The sequence below is a fragment of the Balaenoptera musculus genome, chromosome 11 (assembly GCF_009873245.2).
Source record: "Balaenoptera musculus isolate JJ_BM4_2016_0621 chromosome 11, mBalMus1.pri.v3, whole genome shotgun sequence".
NCBI classification, from domain to species: Eukaryota; Metazoa; Chordata; class Mammalia; order Artiodactyla; family Balaenopteridae; genus Balaenoptera; species Balaenoptera musculus.
The window spans coordinates 47581418-47597435 of NC_045795.1; the positions used below are offsets into that span (position 1 = coordinate 47581418).

The 16018-nt window shown below is 41.7% G+C and overlaps 1 protein-coding gene across 8 annotated transcripts in view; it reads right to left on the bottom strand.

Moving 5' to 3' along the window:
* The window catches only part of SLC4A7 (solute carrier family 4 member 7), a 115067-nt gene extending 106765 nt beyond the window's left edge, over window positions 1-8302 (bottom strand). For 5 of the 8 annotated variants that reach the window (XM_036867800.1, XM_036867799.1, XM_036867801.1 and 2 more), the window contains exon 1: window positions 8038-8302. In XM_036867800.1, the coding sequence (XP_036723695.1) occupies window positions 8038-8085 (48 nt within the window). In that variant the 5' untranslated portion in view covers window positions 8086-8302. The remainder of the gene's footprint in view (window positions 1-8037) is intronic. The other 3 variants (XM_036867805.1, XM_036867803.1, XM_036867804.1) reach the window with 2 other exon arrangements.
* Between the last annotated feature and the right edge of the window lie 7716 nt (window positions 8303-16018).

Genomic DNA, 16018 nt, shown 5'->3' on the forward strand with positions numbered 1-16018 from the left:
GATGGCACAGGTTCTGGTTCCTTGCTGGATTCAATTCTATCTACCCTCTTGAAAAAACAATCCAGTGATGTCTGGGTAGTAGCTCTTTTTTTTTCACCATAGATGATACGGTAGCACTGGATTGCCTTCTGAATGGGTGCTGCAACCTTCATGTACCGTTCCACTTTCAGGTCCTGTGCCTCAAAAACTAACAGTGCCTCTTCAAATAAAGAAAATCCCCTTGCCATTTCCTGCATCGTGAATCTCTTCGGTTCTTCAGTTACTTCTTCTTCCTCTTGTCTCTCTCCGTCCTTTCTCTGGGCCTCCAATTCCAGGCACTTCTTAGCAGTACCAGCTACATCACTGCTGCTTTTACACTTGCTTCCAGACATCCTGGGCTTGAAATAAAGATACTGTACTACTGTACTCTATACAGTACTGTACAGTAAAGTACACAAAAGTACAACCACTTGTAGAGGATGCACACACATGACAATGTACGCCGGACACGTGAACTAACTTACATGATTGGACATGCACGTTCACATCTTTGAAAGTTCCTACGTAGGGGACTTACTGTACACTGAAGTTTTGTTCCCACTCTTGTCTCAAGTCCTGTTCCCTCATACTCTCAATGGCAATCGTTTTTATTAGTCTTTTGACAATATTTCCGGGGTATTTATACAAATATACATTCTTATTACTCCCCTTAGAGAAAAGGCATGAAATAGTATCTTCTGACCCACACCTTGATTTTTTTAAATCAATATATCCCAGAGATCTCTCCACATCAGTACAAAGAGATCTTCCTCATTCCTTTTTCATAGCTGTAGCAACCTACGGTGTGGATATACCATAATTTATTCATCCAGTGCCCTATCATGTTGCTTCCAAAGTATCTTCTTAAGTGACACATTTTTCAAATCTCTCCTGTTACTGTAACAAAGTGAATTATAAATACCATAGGATTTGCTTTCTTAGACCTATAATAACACAACATATTAGTGACCTACTTTTTGTCGGGGGGGCGGGGAGGGGGCGCCGCACGGCATGCGGGGTTTTAGTTCCCAGACCAGGAATCGAACCTGTGTCCCTTGCCGTGGAAGCACAGAGCCCTAACTACCTGACCACCAGGGAATTCCCAGTGACCTACTGTTCAGATTTTGTAAGAACCATCAGAAATTTCTACCCCACATGGCTGCATTCTCTCCCCATCAAAGCTGAATGTCTTTCTCAGAGCCTTTAATTGTGCATTGTGAATCTCCCAAAAGTATAGCACGTGACATTTACCGAACTTAATTTGGCTACAGAATGGTTCTTTTGCAAAACCCTCTACAGGTGTATAGTATTTTGCAAAACAAACTTTAGCGAATACTGGGGTGAATTTAATAATTACTGTCATCTATGAAGTGAGAGAGTGGCATGGACATATATACACTACCAAATGTAAAATAGATAGCTAGTGGGAAGCAGTCGCATAGCACAGGGAGATCAGCTCAGCTTGGTACTTTGTGTCCACCTAGAGGGGTGGGATAGGGAGGGTGGGAGGGAGATGCAAGAGGGAGGAGACATGGGGATATATGTATATGTATAGCTGATTCACTTCGTTATACAGAAGAAACTAACACACCATTGTAAAGCAATTATACTCCAATAAAGATGTTAAAAAAAAAAAGGGCATGTAACAGAATTCTGGTCAGTAAAACATATGGGGAAGTCTGTCAAGTGGCTTTTGGGAAAGGTTTCCTTATTCCTAAAAAGATAGGGTCTCTGCTGTCTTTGGATAATGTTGCTTTAGAATGTGATCGAAAAGCTACAGCCACCTTGTGAACATGAGGAGAGCCAGTCTAAGACCAAAGTCTCCCCACTAAATGGCAGAGTAGAGTAATGGATGGAATATGAGTTCTTAATGAAATCAATTATCACTGAATTGTTACCAAGTCTGTATTCTCATCATGTGAGATAACAAGATGGTAAATTTCTTTTTGTTAAATCACTTGGAGTTGAAGTTATGTAACTTATAGCCAAATACAACCTAATAATAGAATTATATTTATATTTTTATATTACTTTTTAATAAAAAAAAGTTCTTATCAGTCAGTGACTGCCAAAAAAATAATAATAACTATTGTCATCTAGTTAAGCAAAATATAAGACTATGAACTTTCAAGGAAGGCACAAAACCAAACTGAGCTAATTTTTAGACTAGGCCTTAGCTGTTTTCTGAATTATAAACCCCTTCGAGATCTGAATGTAAAGCTATTTGACCCTCTCCTAGATAATGCATATAAACTTAAAATTTTTCAGTTTCTGGGGATTCACGGACCCGTGAGGCCCTTCCACAGTCCCCATGGGCATATCTATTTTAGAAGCAATTTTAAATAGACAGTGCTATATTATCTATGGCACCATCAATACCCAACTCTAGGACAGAACTCAGAGCACTTTTCATGCAAAGCAGAAAATTCGCCATGAGGTGTTCCTTGGTGCAAAGTGAATAAAGCATACTCAAAGGGATCATATATAACAATTAATGATATCAGGCAAAGTAAATTCTATTAAATAACTGTGGGAACTTTTACAAGGGGTTGTGGTCTGATTTTTACACAGGTGTCTCTTATTTTAAATAAATAAATTAGGTTCTTACAGGATTAAGAAAGTTGGCCTTTAATTCATCTTATACAATGTGTAATCTTATCTGGGATTTTAAAAACGCAATACATTTTACATTAGACAGTAGTATCTACTAGAAATATAACTGCAGCAAATTTGAACATGACTGTGTAAATGCCCAGGAGAAACAAAAAAAAATTCTGTGCGTTTTAAATGCAGATCAAAGAATCCCCAAGCATGATTACAGTCATGCTATAATGATTAGGAGAGAAGAGGTATTAAATTGAAAAGGTGATACATGCAGGGCCACCACATTTGGTTTTGAGGGTGATACAGAAGAGCATTCGGAGGAGAGAACCAGTAGGGGCTGAAGCCCAGCCCAGGCTCCTCTCATCAAGCCTGATGCTAAAGTTGCATCTGTCATAATTCAGACAAACACAGCCCTGTAATACCCTCTTCCCTCCCTTCCCTGACACTTCGTCCCCCCAGAACCCCACCCACCCATGGCAAATATTAAAAAGTGCTAAAATTTTGAAAAGGAAAGATGTTTTCTAGATCAAGATAATATCCCAGTGGCCAAAGTATAGTACAATGGGAACTTCTAATTTAAATTCTTATCAAAAATGTGTTTCTTAAAGACTTATTTTAACAGAAACATCTCCAATACTACCATGGAACTCAATGGGAAGAGTCTACTATACATAAATTTGCTTTATTCCTTTTTTGTTGTTGTTGAATATATCAATTCCTAAAGTGAGAGGAGTTCTGTGTAAGTATTGTCAGTATTTTTCCAGAATAAAGAGTAGTATTAGGCTTGAAAATATTCTGTATATAAGAGAACAGGCACCAAGCACAAAAGCACCAAGTGTTAATTATATGTTATGGGAAATTATGAGAAAAAGATTTTGAGTATCATCTTGTCCCTTCTCATGCTCTACATGAGTATAGGCATCTTGCACATGTGAATCCGTTTTCAAAGATATATCCATTTCCCAAGTGTCTGATGAGAGATGATATACAACTCAACAGCTCTCCAAATCGAGCAATCTGACAAAAAGAAGCAATGCAGTCCTAGAATCCGGAGAGAAGACGATTCTATACTGCCTGACATGGGAAAAGAATGAGAACCAAATGATACCAGTCAACATAACACTCTCTACAAAGAAAAAGAAAGGATATTAAAAATATTAGTGCATCTTTTCTATTTTGTTATGAAAGGTGGATTGTTTCACCCTTCACTGTGATACTTACTGTGCCCCCCCCAAAAAAACTGCTCTAAATAAACTTATTAAAATTCAAACTATGGCTAAAGAAAAATTAAAATACTTAAAAATAACCTCTTTGGAGGAAATCTGAAAATATGCTTAAAATAGCCAAACTAGAACCTTTCTACACTGGCATATCAGCTCCAGATAAATATGCAAATCTATAGCATAATCTCATTATCTTCCTAAATCAAGCACTGAAAAAGTGTTTGGCCACTCTCATCTTACAGCAGTCACTGAAAAGCATTCAGCCCATGGAAGCAAAGAGTCAGTACTTTAGGAATCCAGGACTACTCCAGTCTGCTGGCCCTCTGCCCTCAGGAAGACTGTCAGCAGCAGCATCACCAAACACCATCGTAACACTATGCCAACCACAGACCCCTTCATGGTTTATTATCATTATACAGCTGACCCTTTAACAATGAAGGTCCACTTATATGTGGATTTTTTTTCAACAAACACGTACCACATCTTACACGGTCCACAGGTGGTTGAATCTGTGGATGTGGAACTGCAGATACAGAGGATTTTCCACTGCATGGAGGGTCAGAACCCCTAACTTCTGTGTTGTTCAAGGGTCAACTGCAATTACAAATAATCCTAAAAGTCTCCCCAAGTTGTAAAACTCAATGAGTACTACTCAACAAAATACATAAAGTTGTCTGCTAACAAAAACAGAGGCAAACTTCATTTTAAGTTAGAACCTTGGAATAGCTACCTGCTTTGTACAGGAATCAAAAATTCTCTTGTTCAAAAGGAGGCTAAAAAAGAGGGGGAGGTAGCTAACTGAACCTTTACCTATATAAACACTTATCTTTTTTACTGATACATGCTTATTGCAAAATTGGAAATAACGTATGCAAAAAAAGTAGTAACTATAGAAGAATCCTTAATCAATAAGAGAAAACTATAACAAAAGCCACACTGAATAATCTATAATATTAACCCTATGAATCACCTGTATGCTCCTTGATATAAATGGCCCATTTTGTGAGTTGCAGATACTATCTACTTTAAGATCACATTTGCAGCAAAATACAGTAAGAAAGAAAGGGAAGGAAAGAGGAAGAAAAACCCATTACAGGATGTTGACAAGTATAAGTGCCAAGGTTTTAGCACACCACATACCACTAAAATAACATACCAGGTTCCTCCAACACCAGGTTACTTTGGCTTTCGATTTTAACCTACCCAATTAACAGGAGTTTAGTGTAACAAAACACTCCATTTTCATATCTTAAGTTCTCTTAGAAGAAAACCTGTGTACTTCCCCGGCTCAGTTACCAAATAAACCAATTCTTCAATCCAACTCAACTGTCCCACAGTTTCAGTTGGACTGATGACAGATTTGCTATTGTTCCCTTTATTACATCTCCACAGATCGTGGCCCAGAGATACCAACTATAAGGCCAAAAGGGAACTAAAATCCTTATAATGTGCCTGGGGTGCTTAATATCTCTAGAGCTAACCATACCTAGTCAGAGAGCTCCCCAAAGAGAATGCATACTTAAAGACCTACCAAAAAACCTTCTACTGCCAATCACCACTGAATTCATACCAGGTTGTTAATATCTTTCATTTCTACTAACAACTACTTTTCTAAAAGTATTTCTAACTCATGAAAATGTTTTAACTAGCACTCACAAGTGGAATTAGCAGGAATGCAAATGCTATCACTGTATTCACTACACATGCCAAAATAAACTCAATGAGGTTAGGATTCTGCCTACCTTGTCTGCTTATATCCCCAGTGCCTGCCACCTACGAGATACTTAATAGATAGTGGTAAAATGAATGAAATTACGTAACAATTATTAACAGAATCCTGTTAAATCATATAGTGCTTAAAAGTAGAACATTTCCTAAAACCTGGGAACCTTCTAAACAGTGCTATTTGTTGTAACAGGATTTAATCTATACCAGAAAATAAGAATGACAGTTCAAATCAATTCTCAGGGAGGCCCAGGATAATGAGTTTTTGTACAAAGCAAACAAAAGTTGCATTTTTTTCTATAAGATAAATGCCTTTCCTCAAAACCATAATCAATGAAAATTACAGAATTTTAAGAGCAGAAGAAACCTTAGAGCCTGATTTATGAAACAGATAGGCTCCAGTTTCAGAGTAATATAAACTGCCACCAATTTATTCAAAAATTTTTGCATAATTACATACCTAAGACAGCATTTTAGGACTAATAATTGTATTCTACTTTTTTTTTTACTATGCTAAGCAGTTGGCTAGGAGTTAGAGAAGTTATGACTGATGAATACCATAATCTTCCACTTTTATGACGTGCATTTACCAGTGGAAAATCAGTGAGGAAAGAGTTAATTTTGTCAACGCAAATAGTTCCTCTTCCCAGTTTTCAAGTAACAGTGTTCTCTACTACTTAAACCAACGGTTCTCCTGTTCTCTCATTCTATTTTTAGACTGTATGATGGCTTATCATATTTGATTTATATTATCAATTTGTATATGGTTACTGTAGCCAAGTCTTATCTTCCCAAGATTTAGAAGGTATACCCTTCCAAAGTGCTCCCCTGCCATGCCATTAATAACAGTGTTTGATAATCCCTTTGTCATTTGTCTCCTTCATTTGAGCAGAGCTGGTTCTGTCTTGTTGGATACTTCAGAATGGGTTCTAAGTAGTGTTATCACAATGAATGAATGAATGATTTGGAAGGCAATGGCATTATCAGAGGCCTCCTTTGCTAGCTAAGGAGGCAATATTTGAGAACACATCATAGTTTCTCTCCAGCTTTATGTAAACGCTGAGGCTCTTTACTGTTCTGAATTGAAAGTTTGCAAATAATAAATTTAAGAACAGCCAAGTGTATCTGATACATAGTATCAAAGAAGGTGCTAAGAAATACATCTAAAACACAGTTTATTCAAAGGCCACACAAAGAATTACAGAAGATCCTTAGGACGAACGAGCTTCCAGGATTCCATTACCATCAGTACGAGTGATCTTCCCAAAAACCACTGCTAAACGACTTCACTGTCTGGAGACTAACTTTTTCTCCATGTTTTGAGAATTTATAGGTGAACATGTTTAAATGATGAATGGCTACTCTCCAGGCCCTTACAATACCTCTAAAAGGAAGGGGGGAGCGGGGGAAATAAGTGTAATTCTTGAATAAAAATACGTGAAAAGCAATTTTCCTGTTGTGAAAGACTGGAAGTTTTTCACTGCAACCTTCCCTCCTTTCCTGGTCACCAAGTAAGAGCTGGAAGCAGGAAAATTTCTAACACCTCTATGCCCTTAGAGTCACGAACTATGAAGGGAGGAAAGAATCACAACCGTGGGGACCTATGCATCCTATACGAAAGCAGGAAGTCAGTTTCTTGAGCGTAGGCCGCCCGTCCGGCATCCCAAACGCGAATGCCGACCTTTTGAAAGCCCACCCCCACTCCCATCTCACCCTGAAGCCACCCCCAGCTTCAGCGGAAAACGCGCTTTTGCTAGGCTGCTGAAAAGAGCAGCGCGCAGGGTCAGAACACCTTCCACTTTGCACTTGGCCTGCGGCAGGAGGACACTCGGGTTCTCGCCAAGAGAGGAGGAGGCTGGCCGGGCAGAGTCGGCAGCGAGACGCAGCCTTGGCCGCCAACGCAGGCGGCTCGTCCACGCGGCCGGAGAAGTCCCGGAACAAAGCACGCGGCAGGCGGGTGGGGAGACAGGGAACACGGGGAAGATTTAACCGGCTCCTCACCACGGCCTGTGGCTTAGCCAGGTGGGGCCACGCTCCTCCTCACAGGAAGAAGATGGGTTTATCGAGGGTCTGACCTCAAGTCCAGCGCCAAGGCCACTGGAACCGAGACCTGGCGGGGAGAACGCCGGGAAGGAGAGGCGAGCCCCGCGGAGACGAGGAGGCGCCTGTCCGGCTGTTGACCGGCCGAGCCCGCGGGCTGCCGGGCCCCCGGATGCCGAGACCCCGGGACGCGGCAGCCGGGATGCCGGCGGCGCGCTGCCGGCCCCCCACATCGGCCTCCTTGGCGCCGCGCCGCCCGCCCCCAGCTCCGGGCGGTCACACAAAGGGGCTGCCCCGGCGCGCCGGCCGCCTGCGGTGGGGGGGCCCGACCCGGGACCTGCGGCCGGCCCGCCGCGCCCCAGCCTTTGTCCGCCGAGCCCCGCGCCCGCCTGCCGAGGAGCCCCGCCGCCCGCACCCTTCTCGTTACCCGGGTGAGAAGCGGTCTCATCTGCTCTCCGGCCCCGTCCGCCTCCATGGTCGGCCGTCCAGCCCGCGGCGGCCGATCCGCTGCTGCCCCGCGCGGTCCGCCCGCCGCCGCCGCCGCGGCCGAGAGCCGGACGCGCGAGGAGAAACGAACGTGCGCTCGCGGGCGAGGCACTCGCGTGGGGAGAGCCGTGAGCGAGAGACTGGGGCGCGTGCGCGGCGACCGCGAAGCTGCCTCTCGCGGGCGCTCGAGGCCGCAGCGTGGAACGTGGAGCGAGCACTGAGCTGGAGAGAGGCCGAGGCGGGGAGGAGGGCGCCACGGAGGCCCGAGGGCGGGGCCAGGCCGTGACGCGCGGAGGCCCCGCCCACAGCCCGCCCCCGGCTGGCCGGGGGCCTCCCAGGCAAGTCCCGGCCCGGCGGCCAGGCAGCCCAGAGGTGGAGCGGGAGGGTGCGAGGAAGACGGGCGTCCCAGCCCCTCGGAGGCCTTCGGGGTTCCACACTCATCTCGGCGCCACGCAACCTCCTCAGGAGGCCCGCCCCTCTGTAAAATCTTAAGTGACCGAAACTAAGCGTGTAGCTCGTTTTCCTAGTCCGAGGGGGGCTGGGGGTCACCACGGCGCCTACCTCCTAACCACGTTCCTCGTGGCAGGAGGGAAGAAGGTCGCTGCCCATTACAGGGGCGCTCACGGGAACCCCAAAGGAACTAACGGGTTGTTAGGAGTGCTGCAAGGTTTTTTTCTCTGTTCTGTTGGCACGAACCCCAACTCGGGGCCAGTGAAACAGAGAGCACTCCTGGCCAGGTGTCCTCGTGTGCTTGCGCCCCTGACCGGCACCACTGCGGCACCCACACCCGAGTCCACCCTCTGGGGCACGCCCCCCCCCCATATCCACAGCTCTAACTGCACATGGTGACGGTGCCTGCCACACAGGGTCATTGAAGGATCAAGTGAATTTCTATCCTTAAACGTACCTGAAACATAGCATGCTTATTAGAGGCATTATTGTTTAGTGGATTGTCTTGCGTGTTTAAAAAAGAGAACAAAAAGATTAGCTGGGAAGAGCTAAATCAGTGCTATGGAAGGAAACTTTATATTCCAGCAAGTCTGGAGCGCTTACCCTATCCATCTCAAAATAGATATTAGTAAAGCCCTTTGCCAGAAATAGTTAAATATGCTGGATGACTCCTTCCTGGTTTGGGTCTTAGTCCCCTTTTTTTCTAAATTTCCCAGACAGTTACTTCTAGGTGGGCACCCATTATTCACTTACTGTATAAAGAGCAGATGTGCTACCGTTTAAAGAAGCCTACAATTAGACACTGTACATTAAGGCAAACATGCTGCATCTCTAATCCTCACAACACCACAATATGTATTCTGTTATCCCCATTTTACAGATGAAGAAGCTGAGCTTCAGATAGGTAACTGGTTTTAAATCCTAGTTAATGGAACTGCTCTATTGCACCATTCTAATGATTCGTTAAAGAAAGTTGTACAGCAACAAGGAAAAGGGATGAAAAGATGAAACAAGAATGAAAAGGAAAGAATATGGAGAAAGAGAGGAACTGGAATTTAAAAAAAAAAAGAGCCTCCTAAAGTTGTTTAAGGCTTCAATCACTTTTACCCATACCATCACAAGGTAAATATGATTTATATTGAAGAATTAGTTCTGGGGTCTCTTAAAATGCAGCCTCCCTACCAAAAAACTAATTAGTGTACACAGAACATCTTCTATTCCCTTTCTCTGCTTCATTTTTCTATACAGCAGTTATTCTTTTATAACATTCTATATATTTATGCTTCATTATGTTTATCATCTGTATACACACACACACACACACTGATGTAACAAAATTATTTTAAAGGCAAGACAAGAAAAATTTAACATGCACTTTTTTCTGCCATCTGAGCCACTACCCTCTCCCCTTTTGTGTGTATTGTGCATCTGCATTACACATTAATTAGATCCCCTTGGAAGACACAGGAATGCCTACTAGCCAAAAAAAAAAAAAAAAAAAAGGCAATATCCTCCTGGCACCAGCAAGGTAATTCCTTAGGATATAATATTCCTTTCTCAATCCTGTAAGGGGTCACAATGACCCACTATCACCTTGTTGGACTATGTAAACTGTCAATATGTTATTTTGATATACAACCGTTTGTCTCAAAAACTTACATAGCTGTGCTTTGACCTCTAATGGGCAGATCAGTCCTCAGAGCTTTCTGAAAGACTATCTCCTGGGTTATAACCCTCAGGTTGGCTCGAATAAAATTGTCCATTTCTTTCTTAGATTGACTATCAATTAATTTTTAAATTATCGATTAATTTTAACATTAAACACAGATTAATGTGTGCTCCAGGCTTTCCTGGTGGCACAGCGGTTAAGAATCCACCTTCCAGTGCAGGGGACACGGGTTTGAGCCCTAGTCCGGGAAGATCCCACATGCCGCGGAGCAACTGGGCCCGTGCACCACAACTACTGAGCCTGTGCTCTAGAGCCTGCGAGCCACAACTACTGAGCCCGAGTGCCACAACTACTGAGGCCCGCACACCTAGAGCCCGTGCTCTGCAACAAGAGAAGACACCCAATGAGAAGCCCGCGCACCGCAACCAAGAGTAGCCCCCGCTCACTGCAGCTAGAGAAAATCCCGTGCACAGCAACAAAGACCCAACACAGCCAAAAATAAATTAATTAATTAATTAATTAATTATTTTAAAAAATGTGTGCTCCATGTAAGCTTCATGCAAACAGTAATTTTTTGCCTGTTTCATTTTCCTGTTATATTCCCAGCATGCCTAGAAGAGTGGTTGGCCTTTGTAAGCTTTCAGTACCTGTGTTAATTGAATGAATTTGGGAGGTGGGGAAGGGGGGAGGCAAACATCCTTTAAGACCTAGGAGCATCCTGGGAGAAATCTGAGGATGTGGCCAAAGTAGTGACAGGAGCAAAGTAGGAACATATACCCTTGGTGCCAGAGTTGAAAGAGCTAAGTAGGCAACTTCAAGAAGGGCTTAAAAATATATGTTAGGAGACCATGCTAGAAAATGAGTTTCTCTTTATCCAACTTGTGAAAAGAAAAAAATTAGCCCTTAGTTTATTTAGTCCACAATTATTTTTTGAGTGACCTCTCTGTTGCCATGTACTTTTTCCACTCCTCAGTTCATCCCACCTGCTGGAAAAATAGTGTAGTAAAGGTCTGAATTATAGAATTGATTACTCTCAATTGCCCGCTTAATTCGTATTCAGCCAGAGTTCATCCCGAGGTGATGGTTGCAGCAAGTAAAGAAGATAATGTGTTAAAATTGCTTTCATGTAAATGGTGATGGCTATAAAATGTTCAAAGTTTCTGAAAGGCAAATTGTTCTCTTAGTATTTTAAATACTCATCCAAAATGTAGCACGGGGAAACATTTGCTAACCAAAGGTGAATCTGAACCTAAATTCATCACTCACAATGAACTTGTAGCACCTAAAATTAATGACATTTAGCTATATCCCAGATTTAGTACACTTCCTGGGTTTCTGGAACAGTAGGTAATACTAGCAGGGACTTGGATACAACCCCTTGGCAAGATCTTCATCCTGAGGTGCGAATAATCTTCCCACCAACAGCTCTCTATGAGCCAGAACATATTTTTTAAAGAAAAATAGCAGTTTCTCTGTCATTTTGAAAAGCTTGGAACCATCCTTTAGCAGAGGATCCTTTGACAATTCTTTATCTCTTCATTGCCTCTTCTTGGTGCTAGCTGAAATTTAAATGTTCCCAATCATCTGATTCTATAAGGAAAACTAAAATCCTTGGAATAATGTTTACAAGAACATCAGAGCAGCCTCAGTGGGGAAAAGACAAAAGGAAAATAGTTGAAAAAATTGTTCCTCTTATTTCTGCAGGCTAGGCCTACAGATAAGCTAAAACAAGACAAAAAACCAGACCTGATCTCATGGAGTTCTGAGTGGAAACTGATATAGAAACAAATGCCAACAATGCAATGTGTACACTCTAATGTGGGAATCTCAATGAAGGAGAGTGGGATGACTTTTGCTAGAGGTAGAAGGGGCAGGGGACTGTCAGCTGTGAGAAAAGGATGCATATGAAGGTGTCTGAAAAAGCTACAGAGATACAATAGATTTAAACTGAGTCATGAATGATAATGGCATAACTTCATCAAATAAGCATGGGGAGAAGAAGGGCATTACAGGCAGAAGCAACAACAAAATCAATGGCATCACCTGAAAAGGCAGGATAGCCCAATGGCGAAGCATCCCCCTCTCTGGAGGCAAACTGCATGGGGCTGATTCCCTTTGTGCTAGTGGTTGTGTCTGTAGGCAAGTCACCCACCTTGCCAGCCTTCTTTTTAGAACCCCTCTGGACACTGTAATTGGGGTAATAGTGGCACTGTCATGGGTGTTCCATGAGAGCATAAGGCACAGCACCTAACAGACAAGAAACACTCATTACACATTCGTTAAGATTATCTGTTTGGGAAACCATGAGGTGGGAAAAAGGTGGGCTTAAGCTCATACTAGAGGAAGGGCCTTATTCACCAGGCCCCTGAGGAGCTTACATTCCCATTAGAGTGTAATTGCTATTACACTCCTCAGGGGCAGAGACCACACCTGTCTTGTCACTGGGGACACCCTGGAGTACCTGGCACATGGTGAGTACATAAAAAATATGGAATGAATGAGTGAACAGCACTAAGGAAATTGGACTTTTTACTACATGCAGTTACAGACCCACCATCAGAGGGCATTAAGGAGGGAAATGGTATATTACAGACCATATAAAAGGATGGAAAGGAGAGATGCTAAGAGCAAGGAGATTGGTTCAAACTGCACTGCTCAACATGGTGGTTATTGAGCCCTCGAAATATGGCACATATTAATTGAGATGTGCTGCAAGCTTAAAAGATTTGACACACACGAGAAGAGTGGAATCTTGTTTTTCATATTGATTACATGTTGAAATGAAAATATTTTGGATATGTTGGGTTAAATAAACATTAAAATTAATTTCCCCTATGTCTTTTGACCTTTTTAAATGTGGCTACTAGAAAATTTTAAATTACATATGTGGCTCACATTATATTTCTATTGGATGGCCCTGGGTTACAAAGCACGGGCTAAGGCAATGACAAAGGAAATAGAAAATGTAAGTCTGATATAAGAGATAGTTTGGAAGTAAAATTGATAGAACATAGTGACTCCTTAGGTCTAGAAGCTGCAGGAGGAACAACCAAAGATGATCCATGTCCATGAACAGGTTGAATTTGATGTCCTCAGGATAAACATGTCTGGAACTGAAAACTGAGCTGGATGTATATAGTCTGTGAAACTTATCTGTCTCCACTGAAGCACTAAATCTCTAGGCCAGTATCCTCCCAGACACTCTGGAGCCTATTATTACTCGAAGAGTTAAGCAGAGAGAGAGAGAAGGATACAGATCACTAAGATCAAGGTAAATGTGACAGGAAATCTATGTGTACACATACAGCTCACCTACGATGTAACACCACGATCACCACCATTCCTCTTCCTTGATAGAGACACTTCCCCTTCAAGACTTAAAAAGCATTTTAAGTGAGAAAATATTTGCAAATGATACATCTGGTAATGGACTGTTATCTGAAATATGTAAAGAACTCTTAAAACTCAACAATAAAAAAATACACACCCAATTAAAAAATGGGCCAAAGACTTTAACAGACAGCTTACCAAAGAAAACATAGAGATGGCAGTTAAGCATATGAAAATATGCTCAACATCATATGTTATTAGGGAAATGCAAATTAAAACAACCATGAGATAACACTGCAGACCTGTTTGAATGGCCAAAATCCATAACACTGACAGCTCCAAATACTGGTAAGAATATGGAGCAGCAGGAACTCTCATTCATTGCTGGTGGGAATGCAAAATGGAACAGCCACTTTAGAAGACAGTTTGGTGGTTTCTTACAAAAATAAACATACTCTAACCATATGATTCAGCAATTGTGCTTCTAGGTATTTACCCAAAGGAGCTGAAAACTTATGTCCACACATAAACCAATGTTTTATAGCAGCTGTCTTCATAATTGCCAAAACTTGGAAATAACCAAGATGTCTTTCAGTAGGTTAACAGAAAAAATAAACTGAATATACAATGAAATATTATTCAGCAATAAAAAGAAATGAACTATCAAGCCGTGAAAAGACACTGAAAACACTTAAATATGTATTACTAAGTAAAAGAAGCCAATCTGAAAAGGCTACATACTATATGATTACAACTGTATGACATTCTGGAAAAGGCAAAACTATGAAGACAGTAAAAGATCACTTGTTGCCAGGGATTGGTGGGGGGATGGTGAATGTGGATGAATAGGGAGAGCACAGAGTATTTTTACTCTGTATGATACCATAATGACGGATACATGTCATTACACATTTGTCTAAACCCATAGAATATACACCACCAAGAGTGAACCCTAAGGTAAACTATGCACTTTGGGTGATTATGATGTGTCAATGTAGATTCATCAGTTGTAACAAATGCACCATCTCGTGGGGGATGTTGATAATGGGGGAGGCTGTGCCTGTGAGGGGGCAGGTCACGTAGGGGAAATCTCTGTACAATGGACACTTTTCAACGATTTTGGTGTCTTAATAATACATACAAAACCTTTTGTGTGTCTGTTTCTGAATTCTTTTATGCACATATATTCAAAAGTAACTATAATTACTGAAACTAAAGATTGTAAGCACGATCATGGCCAAATAACACAGCAAGTTAGGAAGGGGCCTGGGACCGACTGGACTAGACTAGCTGACTCTCAGCTCATTGTTTCTTCAATAATTCTGAGTTTTTCTGAGTCAGTTCATAGTCACTGGTCACCATCTAGTTTGCTCAGGCATTGGAATAGTGTCATCTACTGTTGAGGAACAAGCGGCAAGTGAGTACAGGATTGGCACTCCGAGATGTGCCAGCAAACTCCTTTTAAAGAGTGTTGTATGTTTTGATGTAGGCAGTGTTCTTTCAAAGTCAGAGTCTATTTTGGTCACACCTAGGCATATCTGAGTGTGGTTTATATTTTTGTTGCTTTCCAAAGACTATTCCTCTTAGTGCTTGGGCTAGGGAAGCACTGAAAGACCCTTGTTGCTTACTTTTTTTCTTCTCAGGACCACTCTTTATATATAGTTAAGTTTCGATAAACGTTTACCCCTTTCACGAAAGTGCTCCCTTCAACCATGTCCATGACTGAGACTACAATGAATTTTGGAGAAGAACTCATCTGAACCAAAGGGGAAATCTAAAATCCCAAGGTCCCATCTTGAGAAACATAATACAAAACCGTAATAGACTTCCAAGGAGGCAGAGATAGAAAAAAACATTTTTTGCCAAGGAATCAAAACACTCAAAACAAAACTCTCCATCAGTGAATGTTACAATAAGTACTTATATTGTTTTAGATAATCTTGGGATATTCATAATAATCCCATTTTAAAATAATCTAAAACTAACATTGGATATATCACTTAACGTCTCTGGACTTCTGTTTCCTCATCTATAAAATGGGGATAATTGAGGCCATAATTCCTTATCTTCAGTTGCAAGCTTCATAAATCTCTGAAAAACTAATGGCTTTTCATAACTCATTTGGCTACAAAAACCTAACCTAGACTGAGATGAGGCTGTTTATAGTCTTTATCTCCTTACTGTGGATGTCCGTATTCCTCATTACTGAAATATTAATGTGTCTGAAAACAGGATGTTGTCCCAGACCCTACTAGGGGTGTTTCATAACATACATAACTGGCATTATATCACTTGTCTAAATTCTGAAATCTAAAATATCTGGCCTTAAGGGTTTCAAATAAAGGATTGCAGACCTGTAATACGTGTTCTGTTTATTTCAAAGATGTTGCAAAAGCCAAATAAGGTAATACATAAGAAATTATTTGACAGAATGGTGCTGTACCTACTTTAACCACAGAGAGCCCTGGGGATG